This window comes from Oryctolagus cuniculus, chromosome 3 (genome assembly GCF_964237555.1).
Source record: "Oryctolagus cuniculus chromosome 3, mOryCun1.1, whole genome shotgun sequence".
Classification (NCBI taxonomy): domain Eukaryota; kingdom Metazoa; phylum Chordata; class Mammalia; order Lagomorpha; family Leporidae; genus Oryctolagus; species Oryctolagus cuniculus.
In genome coordinates, this window is record NC_091434.1 from 174,720,878 (window position 1) to 174,738,455 (window position 17,578).

At 39.4% G+C, this 17,578-nt stretch overlaps 1 protein-coding gene across 23 annotated transcripts in view; it reads left to right on the forward strand.

The window, feature by feature from the left end:
* Positions 1-17,578, forward strand: part of EZH2 (enhancer of zeste 2 polycomb repressive complex 2 subunit) — an 80,629-nt gene that overhangs the window by 30,425 nt on the left and 32,626 nt on the right. For 14 of the 23 annotated variants that reach the window (XM_008258062.4, XM_070071355.1, XM_051849026.2 and 11 more), the window contains 3 exons: positions 2,476-2,599; positions 3,148-3,276; positions 17,281-17,397. In XM_008258062.4, coding sequence (XP_008256284.1) covers positions 2,483-2,599; positions 3,148-3,276; positions 17,281-17,397 — 363 coding nt within the window. In that variant the 5' untranslated portion in view covers positions 2,476-2,482. Of the gene's footprint in view, positions 1-2,475; positions 2,600-3,147; positions 3,277-10,669; positions 10,752-13,430; positions 13,607-17,280; positions 17,398-17,578 lie in introns of those variants that run through there. The other 9 variants (XM_070071358.1, XM_070071359.1, XM_051849018.2 and 6 more) reach the window with 2 other exon arrangements.

Genomic DNA, 17,578 nt, shown 5'->3' on the forward strand with positions numbered 1-17,578 from the left:
CCTGTAGGCTGTTCCCACATTAAAAAATAATTGGTTCTTAGAGCCTACAACTAAAGATGAGGCAAAAGAATTTACTTTGCATTTGTGGCATTTTTAAAAAAGATTTATTTATTTATTTGAAAGGCAGAGTTTACAGAAATCTTCCATCCACTGGCTCACTTACCCAACTGGCTGCAATGGCCAGAAGGGTTAGTGTGAAGCCAGGAGCTTCTTCCTGATCTCATTTGGGTACAGGGGCCTAAATAATTTGGGCCTTTTTCCTCTGTTTCCCTGGGTACATTAGCAGGGAGCTGGATCGGAAGTGGAGCAGCCAGGACTTTAGCTGGCACCCAAAGAGGATACCAACGCTGCAGGTGGAAGCTTTACCAGCTATACCACAATGCCGGTCCCAGCATTTGTTTTTTGTTAGTAGATACCTGTAATATAAGGAAAGGTGGCACAAAAGGCAAAAATACATTTGTCACAGTGTTCAGTGAGGAGCATGTATAGGGGAGAGTAATTTATAAATTTATTTATGTTGTCTCATGTTTTTTACCTTTAGGACTGAATGCAAATTTTACTTTTATGGATTTACCTTTTTAAATTATAGTTGTCCCTTTATATGTTCTCCCCATCATGGATGCTCTAGTTCCTGATATCAAATGGTGTGTATTTGCATATAACCTACACACATCCTCCTGTATTCTTTAAATCATCTTTAGATTACATATAATACCTAACATAATATAAATGCTATCTAAATAGTTGTTTAGGGAATATGACAAGAAGTCTGCATCTTCAGTACAGAGGCAACCATTATAAGACTGTATAGTTGGCCGGCACCGCGGCTCAATAGGCTAATCCTCCACCTTGCGGCGCCGGCACGCCATGTTCTAGTCCCGGTCGGGGCACCGGATTCTTTCCCAGTCGCCCCTCTTCCAGGTCAGCTCTTTGCTGTGGCCTGGGAAGGCAGTGGAGGATGGCCCAAGTGCTTGGGCCCTGCACCCCATGGGAGACCAGGAGAAGCACCTGGCTCCTGCCTTTGGATCAGCGCGGTGCGCCGGCTGCAGGGCGCCGGCTGTGGCAGCCATTGGAGGGTGAACCAACGGCAAAAGGAAGACCTTTCTCTCTGTCTCTCTCACTATCTACTCTGCCTGTCAAAAAAAAAAAAAAAAAAAGTATAATACATGATATAGGTGCAAGGCAAACAATGCTCCAACAGTAAGTGCTGGGGAAAGGCAGTAAATGCAGAAGGCTACAGCAAGTTGTGCCTATACATTACTTCATTTGAGTGCAATCATTGAAGTGTTTGACATGCAGCAAATTCTAGTCTTGCTTTTTTGATTATTTTTCTGAATATTTTCAATCTGTGAATGGGCCACAACCTGGAGATGTGGAGTACCAACGCTGTATGTCAGATACGTCTTGGTTTCATAACAGCTAATTTAATGCTGAAAAATAGAGAGGGGCCGGCGCTGTGTCGTAGTGGGTAAAGCCACTGCCTGCAGTGGCAGCATCCCATATGGGTGCTGGTTCGAGTCCTGGCTGTTCCACTTCCAATCCAGCTCTCTGCTATGGCCTGGGAAAGCAGTAGAAGATGGCCCAAGTCCTTGGGCCCCTGCACCTCCATGGAAGACCTGGAAGAAGCTCCTGGTTCCTGGCTCCGGATCGGCACGCTGTTTTGGCCAACTGGGGAGTGAGCCAGCGGATGGAAGACCTTTCTCTTTCTCTCTCTGCCTCTCCTCTCTGTGTAACTCTGACTTTCAAATAAATAAATCTTAAAAAAAAAAAAAAAAAGAAAAAAAAGAAAAAAACCAGAGAATGCCTCTACATTTGTTTCCCTACAAATGTTTATCCTGTGGTGTAAAAACTAGCTAGTGGTGAGGAATAATTTAATACCTGCAATGAGATCACATTTCTGTAAGATAGATGTTATTTAGGAATGTAGAGAGAGTTTTTGTAAATAAATTTTTTTTAAAAGAACTTTTTATTTGAAAGGCAGAGTAAAAGAGAGAGAGATCTTAAATCTGCTGGTTCACTCTGCAAATAGCCACAGCAGCTGGAGCTGGGCTGATCTGAAGGCAGGAGCCAGGAGCTTCTTCCTAGTCTTGCCTGTGGGTGCACGGGCCCAAGTGTTTGGGCCATGTTCTGCTGCTTTCCCAGGTGCATTAGCAGGGAAGTGGATTGGAAGTGGAGCAGCTGGGACACAGACTAGTGCCCATATGGGATGCTAACACCATAGGTGCTGACTTTACCCACTATACCACAGTGCTGACCTCTGTAAATAAAAATCTTTCAAAGGTTGTGTTATATAAAAACATATTTTAAACTAAATGCTTTGAGGATTTAACCACATATGGAACACCTTTTTGCAAATATCCAACAGTATAATGTGCAATTTTTTTGTTGTTAGTTTGTTTGCTGGGGATTAAAACTTAGGCAATCATACCTGGACCGATTAGATTAGTGATTTTAATGTGGATCCATTGCTTTTAGAATAAACATGGGCCAGACTGGGAAGAAATCTGACAAGGGACCAGTTTGTTGGCGGAAGCGTGTAAAATCAGAGTACATGCGACTGAGGCAGCTCAAGAGGTTCAGACGAGCTGATGAAGTAAAGGTATAGTTTGTCTTTTGTGCAAATGCATATACAATTAAAGATCTTTTTTTTTTCCTGTAAAGTTAAATATATTTTATTTTGAAATAGTACATTTTCACCCAAGGTTAGATTATAATAAGATCAATGAGGACTTGGAAGCCAAGGTAATTGATCTGTCTTAATTAACATGTAGCATGCACATTAATGATAGTGGAAAGATTTTAATCTAGGCTATCAACCTATTTGGAAATAAGTCTCTTTAGGGTACCTTTATATCGTATATATAAAAGAGGGTGTAAATGCAAAGGAATGGTTTAATTTTATGTTTCTAAAGTCTTTTTTAAAATACAAAATTAATAATGGAAATAATTTTCCTCCCACTCACAATAAAATAATAGGTATGGTGTTTTTGTGTTATGTGAATGTGGGAAACTAGTTTCGTGTAAAATCTGCATTTGTAGAGATGCTCTTGGTATTTGTGAGAAATCACTAGATTTTAATCTGCTTTAGAGATGTTACAAGTTATAATAATGAACAATTTTGTTTTCCTCTTGTTCATTTTTTTAAAGAGTATGTTTAGTTCCAATCGTCAGAAAATTTTGGAAAGAACGGAAATCTTAAACCAAGAGTGGAAACAGCGAAGGATACAGCCTGTGCACATCATGACTTCTGTGAGCTCATTGCGCGGGACTAGGGAGGTTGGTTAACATAACATGTTGTAATTATCAGCACATAATGATCTTTGCTGTTGGAATGTTGGTTGGTTACTGGGAGGAAATCAGTGACTGCAGGATGACCATGTTGTTATTGCTGTTTCTTCTTAATGATTGCCTTAGATCACACTCCTAGCTATTTTTCTGTGTTTAGAATCCCTAGATGAATTCCTAGATTCTATAAGACTGTTGACTTAGTGAACAGCTTTTAAATATAATAATCTTTAATGTTCTCATCAGATCACTACTTAAAGCAAGACTTTTTTTTGTAATTTATTTGAAAGACAGAGTTACAGAGAGAGGTAGAGACAGAAAGAAAGGTTTTCCATCTGCTGGTTGGCTGCAACGGCTGGAGCTACGCTGATCCCGAAGGAGCCAGGAGCCTCTTCCAGGTCTCCCACGTGGATGCAGGGGCCCAAGGACTTGGGCTATCCTCTACTGCTTTCCCAGGCCATAGCAGAGAGCCGGATTGGAAGAGGAGCAGCCGAGACTAGAACCGGTGCCCATATGGGATGCCGGTGCTTCAGGCCAGGGCTTTAACCCACTACACCACAGCACCGGACCTGACTTTTCTTTTTTTAATAAACATCTTTTGATTACCTTTTTTATGAACTTATTAATTAATTAATTTGAAAGGCAGGCAAATAGAGAGGGAGAGACAAAGGGATCTTCCATCCACTGGTTCACTCTGCAAATGGCCACAGACAGGTCAGGGCAAGTTTGAAGCCAAGAGCCAGGAACTCCATCTGGGTCTCTCACGTGGATGGCAGGGGCCCAGGTACTGGGACTGTTTTCCCAGACACATTAACAGGAGGCTGGATCAGAAGCAGAGCAGCCAGGACTCGAATTGACACTCCAATATGGAATCCTGGTGTTGCAAAGGCCTGCCTAACCAACTGTGCCACATATTCATAGACCAAGAAATCTTTTTATTGTGTATTTTGTTTGAAGGCTAAGGCTCTCTATAAGAATATTTAAATTCCAATTTGAGAGATCGGAATTTCCTTTCATATAGCATCTTGATGAGGTAGATCTTAAACGCTGCAGGAGTTCCTATTCTCAAAGAAAGACAGTACATATGTAGTAGAATCTATAATTGAATATCCAATTAAAACACTTGGAACAAGCTGAGATAAAACTGTCAGAAACCAGAGCAGTTTAGAAGTAATCAGTAGGGTTCTAGTTTAGGCATTTCTGTCTAAATGCCTGTGTTACATAGAAAGATATGGTGTAGGATCTCTAAATAGGAGCTGAAGCAAAAAGGGGAAAAAGTGGTTTGGAATTAAGATTACGCTGTGTAGTACATTGTTTAGGAGTTTCTAAACATGGGAAGAATCTAAACAATGGAATTTTTTCTAAAATTTTTTTCATTAGTAATCATTTTCATAAAGCATTACTATAATAATCAAACAATAATGTGCTGTTGTATGAACCTGTCAAGACTGTAGCACGTAGGCTTCAAAGACTTCTTGATGTCTTAGTGGCTCCAGCATGTTCCTATGATTATTTCAGTCGTCTTGATGGTGACACATGACTTGGAATGATTCTTAGTTATTTATGCATTTTTTCAGGTGACAACTCATTAAGGCTCTGACTTACAGTGTATTTAAATGCTTAAATCTTCCTCCTTGTCTGTTGCAGATCAGAGCCTAGAAATTAGAGGCAAACGACTTTTTATTTATATACTGTGTATAAAAAATTCTTTTTTCTGCCAATCAGAACATCCTTAAAAGGGATCGTGACAAAGCTTATAGCTAGTTATTTTGAACATTTTATCTAGTGACCTTTTGGAACTTTAAGCTTACACAAAAAGACAACTTCATTTTTAATTTTTTCTGTGGAGGACTAAATTGTAGCAATTTGGAGAAATACTTTGCCTTTGGGAATCTCAAAATGCTACCAAAAAAAAAAAGCCCAACTTAGATTTATAATAAAATTAACAGCAATAATGGCTTCTGGCGCTGTGCTAGGTATTGTACACATTACCTCATTTAATCTTCAAGGTAGTTGTATTACACCTTTTCCCCCAGGTGAGGAAACTGAGCCTTAGAAGACGTCAGTTAGTTTGCTTACTCAAATGATCTGATGTGGGCCAGGAAGAGTACTTCGCTAAGACAAACTGAAGAGTAGAGCATGTTGATGGTGAACAACGGGACTTGCACATAATATAATTTTTCTTTTTTTTTGTTTTTTAAAGATTTTATTTATTTTGAGAGTTAGAGTTATAGACAGTGAGAGGGATAGTGACAAAGCTCTAGAGACAGAGAGAAAGGTCTTCCTTCCATTGGTTTACTTCCCAAATGGCTGCAATGGCTGGAGCTGTGTCGATTCGAAGCCAGGAGCCACGTACTTCTTCCTGGACTCCCAAGTGGGTGCGGGGGCCCAAGGACTTGGGCCATCTTCTACTACTTTCCCAGGCTGTAGCAGAGAGCTGGACTGGAAGTAGAGCAGCCGGGACTAGAACCAGCACCCATGTGGGATGCCGATGCCACAGGCAGAGGATTAACTGACAGCGCCATGGCACCGGCCCCCCATAATATAATTTTTCATTAAATTTAAGACTATAGTTTTTAACTATTTACTCATTGAGTTTACTTTTAATTTTGTCAAGAGATAAGTTGTTGAACATAAAGATACAGAATTTTTTGTTGAATTTATGTGAGAAATTGAGAACAAATCAACATTTTAATAAAATTGTTTTCTAAACCTAGTATTTCCAGTACCTCACACAGGTTTAGAAGAAACATTTTCCCAAGATACTGGGCGGGGATGGAGGGAAGAAAAATCCCTAGCCTTAGGAATTTAATTTTTTTGAAATAGAGCTCTGACCTGATAAAGATCATTAGTTTTTTACACCACTGTTGATAGCTGGTTTTACTTCAAATGATTCATCTTTTATTTTCCCTCTCCCTTTTTAGAAACCATCATCACCGACTTTTAGAAACTGAGGTTTATACAGTTTATGATAAGCTTCTCGGTATTATATCAATAAATCCAAGTTTTAAGGCTGGAAAGAACTTTAGTGCTCTCATAGTCTAACCTCTTGACTTTTCAGATGAGAATATGTCTCTGCTTATTTTTTCTTTGCTTTGCACTTTTCCATCTGTAATTTCCTTTATTTGTTTTAAAAGTTGGAGTCTGAAGTAGGTCAAGCAGGTGGAGAAAATAGAAGTGACCATCATTTACAGAGGCTTTCCTGGTAGTAGCTTTGGCGGAATTTTAGACTGCAGTGTTGATTGAAACACATAAAGTCAGTAGCATTTAAAATTGAAGTGCTATAGCATTGTTTTCATTAACCATTTGTTTTTATAAGCTAATTGTATATAAGTGCTGACATTCAGCTTAAGTTCTCTGGCAGCATGATGCATCAGTGACAGATCTCAATTCTTCAATCAAGTCTCAATGCTTCACTGCCTTCTGTAGTTGTAGATATACTCAGTATTTATTTTTTTTTAGGATTTATTTTATTTGAAAGGTTGAGTTACAGAGAGAGAGAGAGATCTGTCATCAAATGGTTCACTCTCCAAATGGCCATGACTGCCAGGGCTGGACCACGCCAACGTCAGGAGCTTCTTCTGGGTCTCCTATGTGGGTGCAGGGGCCCAAGCAGTTGGGCCATACTCCACACTGCTTTTCCAGGTGCATTAGCAGGGAACTGAATGGGAAATGAAGCAGCTAGGACTCAAACCGGTACCCATATGTGATGCAAGCACTGCAGGTGGCAGCTTTACCCACTGTACCACAGCACTGACCCTGATATACTCAGTTTAAAATGATTTTCTGTAGATTATTTTGGTAAGGACTGTCTGACAAAAATTTACTTTCTAATCGAATGAGGTGACTACTGGAAGATGCTTACTTTAGATCAAAGAGCTCTACAGTTCAACTGCATCTTTAGTGTATTGTTTTCTTAGTGTGTCTTTAAGATACTTAGTAACTATTTTTTTGTTATTGAGATTATAGAACCTAACCAAAATTTTAATATAGCATATGTTCTTAGTTTTTCTTTTAAAAAATACTTCTAATTTCTTGAAGACAATGACTATATGTTTTACCTTTGCTTTCCAGTTAATCATTTTAAGTTAGAGCACCAGCTTCAAACTGTCATTAAACAAATATATTATTATAAGACAGGATGTAAACCTTTTTGCCAAAATGCGTGGCTGTTTAACAAAAATTTTTTCCTAGGTGACTGTCATTACTTTGCCTTCTGTAACTCTTCAATTTGTAGCCATTTTCCAGTTTTAATGATGGAATCTTTTTGCATTTGTCCATTTCTTGCTAAAAACTGTAAGATACTTTTTCCATTCATTCATTGTATTGGAATTTTTCCTCTTTATGCATATTAGGACTGTGAAAGAGAAGCATGCTTAAACTTGCTCTTTCTAATAATGTTTGAAATGATTCTCAAGTTCATTGTGTATCATTTGGTGTTTGCAAATGATTTGGAGAGGGTTTTAGCAAAATGTAAGTTCTTTTGTATGCTGGCAACTTGAACTTAATATTGTTGAAGAAGAAAAAGTGGCTGGTTTACATGCAATCACTTCATTGCGTTATTTATTGACCTGGTAATGTGCCTTCCTCAGCTAATTATAATTATAGATTTAGTTACTGGTTATAAAGAAAATATTTTAGTGTATCCAGTGAAAATTTAGTAGTCTTTACTCAAATATATTCTTAATTTTCAATAAAGTAACATACTGTCTTTACTTTGTAAATTTAAGAATTAAAAGATCTCTAGGTTTAGATTTTCATGAGCCTGTGAACAAATATGGCATAGAACCTACGTCATTGTTTCCATGTTTTTGAAAATAAATGGATGGTTCTGCAAGTGTTGATTTTAATCTCAGTCTAAATAGGTCCATCATGTCTTGGTGCCTCAAGGACCTAGTCCCTAGCTTTCTGTGATTCTTCCCCTTCCCCTTTTAAAATTTATTTATTTATTTGGTACACACGGAGAGAGAGAGACATCTTCCATGTGCTGGTTCATTTCCCAAATGCCTGTGTCAGCCAGGGCTAGTCCAGGCTGATGCTAGGAACCTGGAACTCAATCCAGGCTTCCCACATGTGTGGCAGGGACCAACTACTTGAGTCATCCTCACCTGCTTCCTCCTGGGATGCACAGTAACAGGAAGCTAGAACTGGGACTGGAACCTAACACCGATAAAGGATGTAGTAATTCCAAGTAGTGGCTTGACTGCTATGCCGCATGCCAATCCCTCCTTGCCTTTCTTAATATTTACTTGATATTAATTCTTAATATTTACTTGGAGAATTGTGTCTGATATTAACTCTTTTAGTCCTTCCCACCTGTATGATCTTTAGGTTGCTTTAGCCTTTATTTTCTTTCTGTCTTTGTTTAGGTTGAGTAGATGAATATCTTTTTTTTTAAAGATTTATTAATTTATTTGAAAGGCAGAGAGAGAGAGAGAGATAGAGATATCTTCCATCCTCTGGTTCATGCTCCAAATGGCCACAGCAGCCGTAGCTGGGCTGATCTGAAGCTAAGAGCCAGGAGCTTCTTGTGGGTCTCCCACATGGGTGCAGGGGCCCAAAGACTTGGGCCATCTTCCACTGCTTTCCCAGGCATCTTAGCAGGGAGTTGGGTCAGAAGTGGAGCAGCTAGGACTTGAACCGACACCCATTTGGGATGTTGGCATTGCAGGCAGTGGCTTTACCCACAGCTGTGCCACAGTGCTGGCCCCAGTGTAACATGATCATAAAGTTTTCTTTTGACAGGAAACTAATAGAAGTGTTTTATGCTTTTAGGAAAGGTCATATTAGGATCAGTTTTGTAAATTTAAGATTAAGGTATCTTAAGTCTAAAAAATTTTTCAAAAATGTCTAAATAACATTTTTGGAGGATTGGCAGATTTCACTATCTACCCTTGACAACTGTTGAGGAAGTTTTTTGTTTGTTTGTTTTTAAGATTTTATTTTGGGGCCGTTGCTATGGCATAGCGGATGAGGCTGCCGCCTGAGGTGCCGGCATCCCATATGGGTGCCAGTTCTGTCCCAGTTGCTACACTTCCAGTCTAGCTCTCTGCTATGGCCTGGGAAGGCAGTAGAAGATGGCCCAAATCCTTGGGCCCCTGCACCCTTGTGGGAAACCCAGAAGAGGCTCCTGGCTCCTGGCTTTGGATCGACACATCTCCCAGCCATTGCAGCCGATTGGGGAGTAAACCAGCAATGGAAGACCTCTGTCTCTCTCTTCTCTGCCTCTCTTTCTCTCTGTGTAACTTCTGACTTTTGAATAAATAAATCTTTAAAAAAAGGTCTTATTTATTTGAGAGGTAGGGTTATAGACAGAGAGAGGGAGAGACAGAGAGGATAGGTCTTCCATCCGCTGGTGCACTTTTCCAAATGGCCGCAACAGCTAGAGCTGGGCTGCTCCAAAGCCAGGAGCCAGGAGCTTCTTCGGGTCTTCTGTGTTCGTGTAGGAATCCAAGCACTGGGGTCATCTTCTACTGCTTTTCCAGGCCATAAATGGAGAGCTTGATCTGAAGTGAGGCAGCCTAGACACAAACTGACGCCCCTATGGGATGCTGGTGCCACTGGCGGAGGCTTGGCCTAAGCCATAAGCCACAGTGCCAGCCCCGAGGAAGTTTTGTAATGGCTGATGTGAATATTGGGTTAGTGAAGCTTGTTCAAGAGTTTTATCTTTTCACTCCAACTAAGAGGTCATTGTAACAGTCAAATCAGAAACATAAAAGGCAAAACTCCCTGTAGTACAACCCTTCTGGGGTTTTATTTTTTTTCAGTTTTTTTTTTTTTTTTTTTTTTTTTTTTTATTTTTCCCGTGGAATACATTAGAAGTGGATAATAACATGCTTTTAGAAATTACTGCACGGGGACCAGCACTGTGGCGTAGTGGGTAAAATTGCTGCTGCAGCATCCACATCCTGTGGGTGCCAGTTGGAGGCCTGGCTGCTCCACTTTAGATCCAGCTCCCTCCCTGCTAGTGTGGCTGGGAAGGCAGCAGAGGGTGGCCCAGCGACTTGGGCCCCTGCACCCACATATGGGAGACCAGGAAGAAGCTCCTGGCTTCTGGCTAGAATGCAATCCTGGTCTCCTGTATAGTCCAGTAGTTGGATGGCAGGAACCCAATCTCTTGGGTCATCACTGCAGCCTCCCAGGGTCTGCAGTAGCAGAAAGCTGGAGTCAGGAGTCTGGGTATTGAATCCAGGCACTGTGGTACAAAAGCACTCTGATTTGTTTTTTAAAGTATCAGAAAGTCATTCTTAGTTCATTATTATGATTTATTCATCCATTTTCCTTTCTGTTCTGTTTTCATTTTTTTTAAAGATTTATTTTATTTGAAAGGCGGCGTTACAAAGAGAGAGGGAAAAAAATATATATAGAGAGAAATTTCATCTGCTGGTTCACTCCTCAAATGGCTGCAAAGGCCAGGACTGGCCAGGCCAAAGCCAGGAGCCATGAGCTTCATCTGGGTTTCCCAGGTGGGTGTCAGGGGCCCAAGGACTTTGGCCATCTTCGACTGCTTTCTCAGGTGCATTAGCAGGGAGCTGGATTAGAAGTGAAGCAGTTGGGGACTCAAACCAGAGCCCGTATGGGATGTTAGCATTGCAGGTAGTGGCTTAACTCATTACACCACAATGCGAGTCCTGTTTAGTGTTATATTGTAATATCCTTTAACCCATCAGGAATTTCCTTTTTTATAAAGAGTGAGGAAGGGGCTAGTTTTGAATTTTTTTCTATTTAGCTTTATGGTTTTTTTTCCCAACACTATTGAGTTGTCAGTGACCAGTTTAGTAATAGTTATGAATCTATGAAGATAACAGAACAGCCCGCCTGATTGGTGATCTCCTGCCCAAGTGTACCGTCTGAGCCAGAATTGGAGCATTGCCCCTTAAAAGACCATGCTTGCGATTGTCTTGTCTGTCTGTTTTTCACTGGCACCTGTACTACTATATAGTATTAAAACTCAAATCTGATTATTTAAGCAGGACTTCTAAATGATTCTGTTGCTCTAACTATGGAAGCCATGGACTTATGTAATACAGTGTCTCATTTCTTAGTTTTTGTCTTTTATCTGCTTCTTCCCTCCTTGTTTTCCATCCCTTTCCTTCTTTCTTCCCTTATTTTTTACTCACAGGCCTGTTTTTTAGTTAGATAGTTGAGTTTGAATGTGATGGATGAACATGACTGATTAGTTGTTTCATGTTCTTTTTTGGGAATTTATTATCTTCATGTCCTGTGCTCTGTGTCTGATCTCTAGCATTTTAGCAAAATTGGAGTTTTTAGCAAAGTTGCAGTTAATGAGGGAATGAGTTATGCTAATACCCCCTTTCAGACCAAATAGCATTGGATTTTAGCCTGGGATTATTTAGGTCTTTTCTGTTTATGATCTCTTTCATTCAGGACCAGGCTCCTGAAGCTGGGATACTGGGAAGAGCTTTAATGGTCTCTAAACTTACTGAAATTATTGTACGTTTATGTTAAATGTTATATATGTCTGCCTTCCCATCTCCCAAGCCCTTGGAAAGAAGTATAACAACTGGCATAAGGATAAAAGTGAGTTCAGAAGTTAGTAGCCTTATGTTGTCAAGGGGAGGTTCTTCACCCATTTTGGAATGGCTCTGTAACATAAATATTTAACAACAAAAATGGAAATAATTTACAACCTGAGACCAGTCACTCTTTTGTTCCTTAACACATCCAATACACTTCATTAGTTGCTTTCATCAAATACATCTGGGTCAAGATATTAACTGTTTTTGTCTGCATTTTTATTTCTGCCTCTCATATTTGAGAGGTTGTCTCCTTCAATCACTTTTTTCCTCCTCTTTTGTCTTTTTTTCCCCTTAGATTTATTTATTTTATTTGAAAGGCAGAGTTACAGAGAAAGAGTGAGCTCTTTCACCCACTGGTACATTCCCCAAATGGCCACAACAGCTGAGGCTGGGCCAGGCCAAAGCCAGGAGCCAGGAGTTTAATCCAAGTCTCCCACATGGATGCAGAGGCTCAAGTACTTGAGCCGTCTTTGCTTTCCCAGGCATATTAGCAGGGAGCTGTATCAAGTGGAGCAGCTGGGATATTGGTGACACAGGTGGTGGCTCAACCAACTATGGCACAATGCAGGTCCCCTCTTTTGTCTTCCAAACATGGTTATGAACTCACTTCCATTTTTTAAAAATTTTAATTATGTTATACAAGTTTTTGGGGCCAGTGCTGTGGCGTGGTGGGTAAAGCCGCTGCCTGCAATGCCAGCATCCCGTGTGGGCGCTGATTCGAGTCCTGGCTGCTCCACTTCCTATCCAGTTCTCTGTTATGGCCTGGGAAAGCAGTAGGAGATGGCCCAAGTCCTTGGACCTCTGCACCCACGTGGGAGACTTGGAAGAAGCTCCTGGCTCCTGGCTTCTGATTGGCGCAGCTCCGGCTGTTGGGGCCAATTGGGGAGTGAACCAATGGATGGAAAATATCTCCTTTCTCTGTGTAACTCTTTCAAATAAATAAATCTTTAAAAAAAGTTTGATGTTTTTCATATTTATGAACTCACTTCTGTTGTTAAGTTTATTCAAATTTTGAATTTAAATTATATATGGTGTCATATTCATCAGACAGGCTAGCTAATTTAAAACTTGTGTGTGTTATCTTTTCTTTCCTCAAATCCTGAGGAATTTAAGATAGTTTCAGAAGTCATCTCTAGCTTTTCTCAAGAGCTGGTGTCAACTGATGCTTTCTGCTCATCCTTTTTCTCCTGGAGGGACAGCTTTCCTGTTTGTACCTCATTGTTCTCAGGTGGAAAGGCTAACAGATAATAGACAATGTGAACAATTATGTCTGACAAATTAATAAACAAGCCAACTGTTATCCAAGAATATTTTTTACTCGAATAATTGTGTGTTTCCTCATACTACGTGGAAGTTGGGCTTAACCCTCCTCATGGTAAAGATTGTTGAGGGGCAGGATGGCCCTAGCTTTTGTCCTCTAGGATAGCCTGCTGTGAAAATGGGGAGTCATACCTACCTCGTAGGGTAGTTGTCAATTCTAAAGAAGTTAACTCTGGTAAATCTCTAGCACAGTGCTGGCACGTAGTAGGGTGTGTTAACTCTGTAAATCTCTAGCATGGTGCTGGCACGTAGTAGGGTGTGTTAATTTCTTTCCCTTCCCTGCAGGCCATTCACCTGCTCTTCCCTCTACGATTTTCCATAACACAGTTTTTACTTGGAACCAGCCTGCCAAGAATCTCAGTTTGGTTGTGTACTCCTACAACTGCTATTTTTGGCTTGACTTCCCTCTCCAGCTCCCAGTGGTCCAGCCACACAGTCGCCTATTGTACCAGCTGGTTGATGTAAGTCTATCCATCCTCAGAGGAACCTGGTTACTTACCAGTAAGCTCCATTTCTCTGAAAATGTGGCATCCTTGATAACTCTTCTAGTCATTTTCTTTATCGTTGATGATAAATCATTTTTCATGATTTCCCTATGTGCTCTTCAAGTTGGAATTAGAATTAGAGAAGTTAATTTGTTGATATATAGGTCTCATAGTTCCTGATTCCAGGACACATGACTCTGATTAGGTAAAATGTTCTGAAGACCCATGAGGTCAAAATTGTTTTCACTACTCTGAGTGATATGATACTAAATTATGTAAACTGTCAAGGGTGATACATTTTCAGAGAAAAAGAAGTTGCTGATAAGTAACTGGGAATTTTGAGTAATTTTCCTTTAAGTCAAATAAGAATTCCCAAACTTGTTTTACCAACAAATGCTTTTGCATTTGAATATGATTTCATGAGTGAAAGGAGTATGGTTATTAAGGTTAACAGTTAAAGCATGGGATACATTTCTAGAGATACTGCAGAGATAGGAGGTAGGGTACACTGTTAGTTTTCTGAAAAGGTGCTCTTACCTTTTAACGGATATTGAAGTTGAAGTCTCCATTAGAGGAAATCAGCAAATGCAGTCTGTTAGTCCAGAAACATTTTTTGAGTGCCTACTTTTTTTTTTTTTTTTTCCGAGACACTGTGCTGAGTATTGTTTCACACTGTTACTTTGCCTCAGCTACTTTTGCCCTCAGAGAGCTTATTTCCTATTCCTGGGTTACTCAAAATTGAGATAATGGGGTTTGGGAGCAGCATACAGATATGAGATTGGAAGTAGTACTTACTGCTTTAGCCTATGCCTTCTTAATTTCTGTGCTTCTCTAAGTTCTTTCTGTTCATGGGAAAACCAGCTGACTTCATTCAGTATACTCAGCCTTTCCTGCATTACCAGAATTAGATGAAGCAAAAACTATCATGTCCTCTTACACAACTGTTGAACCTTATGTGTGACCTTGGGTTTGGTTGTTAAAGCAAGCAAATCAGAATTGGAGAGGCAAACCCCCCTCTAAACTTCAAAGGCAGCTCTTCTGCAGAATTAAAACCACAGAATTAATTTATCCCCTCTCCTGCTTGTAAAGCCAAAATGAGTTTTTCTTTTTAAAATAAATGAAATGGTTGTGGTTTGAAATCACTGTACAGTGTGTAACACTTCATTCGCTAATTATAACCAACCCTCACCCCCAAATTTACCCAGTGAGGAATAAAGAATGAAAGAAGCCTTGGTAGTAATAAGGATAAGAAGAGGAAGCTGGTGGAGGAGTTACTCCTGTAGTGTTGCCAACGTGTCTCTTTCATACAGCAGATGTTGTATGGCTATCTTCATTATTTTACCTTATGAGCATCACTAAGGCAAGAACTATAGCACAGTAATAAGCTCTTGGGTGATGCAGTCAGATTTAGGTTTTAATTCTGATTTTGTGACTAGGCAAATTATTTAATTTTTCTGTACCTCAGTCTCCTCATTTGAAGTTGTGATGTTAAAACTATTTAATGTCATAAAGTTGTAATGAAAAATAAAGATAATGTATATAAGGACTTAGCACAGTGCCTACAACATAGTATGTGCTCAACAAATGTTAACTGCTTTTACTGGATTATTAGATAGATGTATGAAAGATATTATCTGAGGCCAAAGAGTAGAAAAGGGAAAGATTATAGGTTGTAGAGTATAAGTGAACATTCACACCTTATTTACATGAGCTATAAGCTTTCTAGTATTGTTATCTCTATCTTTGCCTATTTGGAAAGTAAATTAATAGATTAATCTTTGTTGGAGTTCTTCCTAAGTACTCTATCCTTTAACCTTTACTTCCACTAAGGAAGGAATTATTATTTTTTAAAATTTTTTGACAGGCAGAGTTAGATAGAGAGAGAGATACAGAGAGAGAGTTATAGACAGTGAGAGAGAGACAGACAGAAAGGTCTTCCTTTTCCGTTGGTTCACTCCCCTAATGGCTGCCACGGCGGATGCTGCGCCAAACTGAAGCCAGGAGCCAGGTGCTTCCTCCTGGTCTCCCATGCGGGTGCAGGGGCCCAAGCACTTGGGCCATCCTCCACTGCCCTCCCGGACCACAGCAGAGAGCTGGACTGGAAGAGGAGCAACCGAGACTAGTACTCGGCACCCAAACCAGGACTAGAACCTGGGGTGCCAGTGCCGCAGGCAGAGGATTAGCCAAGTGAGCCATGGCGCTGGCGCAGGAAGGAATTATTTTTATGCTTCAGTGACCATGATGACTGTGAGATTATGTCACTGGCCTGGTGCAGTGCTTGGGGGCCAGGTATGACCTCTATGCCAAAAATTTCTACTCTAATTTCATTAGATTTAGTCCTGCTATTTTTTCATCTAAATTGAAATTAAACATTTAATATGTTTGTGTGTGTATGAGTGTATATATATATGTATATATACACATACATACATAAAATTCTATGTTTCATCTTACTCAGTTTTTTTGCCCTGTTTTCACTGATTGTAAATCATGAATAGGGTATCCAGGATATTTTTGGGAAGGTTCTGGAGGCCTGATGATTAGATAGTAGTACTCTTTTTTTTTTTTTACAGGCAGAGTTAGACAGTGAGAGAGAGACAGAAAGGAATAGTGGTACTCTTTTAAGAAAAGGTGGGATCCTAGGTAGAACGGAAAGTGCTGTGATTATTCGGGTACAAATTTTTACCATATTTCACAGAATCAAAAGTACAACATTTTTAACATGAAACACGCATAATTAGAATTGTATTATGTCATAGTTTGGCAACATTTTCCTTTGGTGATATGGAAGATAATGGTTTGCCTTGAAATTGGTAACATTGTAGATTGTATGAAGTATGTTATTTGAAGGGATTATATGCCATTAAGCATAGAAATAATGTCATGGCAGGATGTGTAGTGAGTATGAGTAGAGGCTCCAGAGTTAGACTTTCAGGGTTTAGATTCTAGCCTTACCTAATGTGCAACTTTGGCCAAAATAATCACCCTTTCTTTACTGTAGTTTTCTCAACTCTTACATGGGAGCTAAGAATAATGTTAATAATGTTATAATGAGGACTAACTGTAAGACATATAGTGTGTTTAAAGTAGTGTCTAGTACACAGGAAAATAATATTGGCTACTAATTTAAGAGATCTTCAGAATTGATATGAATCCACTTTGTTGTGATTGAAACTCAAATTTGTTATCCTTAATATTTGTGTATCATCGATAACATCAGCAAATGACACTGGTTTTTGAAAGAAGATAAAGGTGAATCCAAGAAGTGTCCTTATTCTAATAAAAATTTAGGTGACATATTTGGTAAATATATTACTATTCTTTGTGATTGAGGTATAAGAAATTAAGAAGGAGCTAGGAAATGTATAGTGAGAATATGGACCAGTTAAGCAGGTTGTTGAGACTAACATAAATATAATCTTTGATTCCTGTTGATCTTGGTAAGTATGGGAAAAGATTGGAGGACTTTGAAATTTTGCAATGTCTGAGGAATTTTTTCACCCTAAGTTAAAGAGAATTTTTATGAACTTTACTGTTCTAGGTAAAGAAGTTTTCTTTCTGTAAGTAGACAGTGTCTCTTTACAATATGATGGCTACAACTTAAGGTTGTCCTTTTGTTCTTAAGAGCAAATTTATTTTTTCTGTTTTAGTGTTCGGTGACCAGTGACTTGGATTTTCCAACTCAAGTCATCCCATTAAAGACTCTGAATGCAGTTGCTTCAGTACCCATAATGTATTCTTGGTCTCCCCTACAGCAGAATTTTATGGTATGTAAATAGTATATCTTCTGCTTATTTGATAGTAACTTATTTTGAATTAAAACCCATAATTTTCTTGTCAAGGTGAATCAAGATAGTATAAATAATGCTATCAAAATGATGACTGTTAGAGAAATTAAAAAAATTTGACTAACACAGTGTTTATTTGATAGGCAGAGTTTCAGAGAAG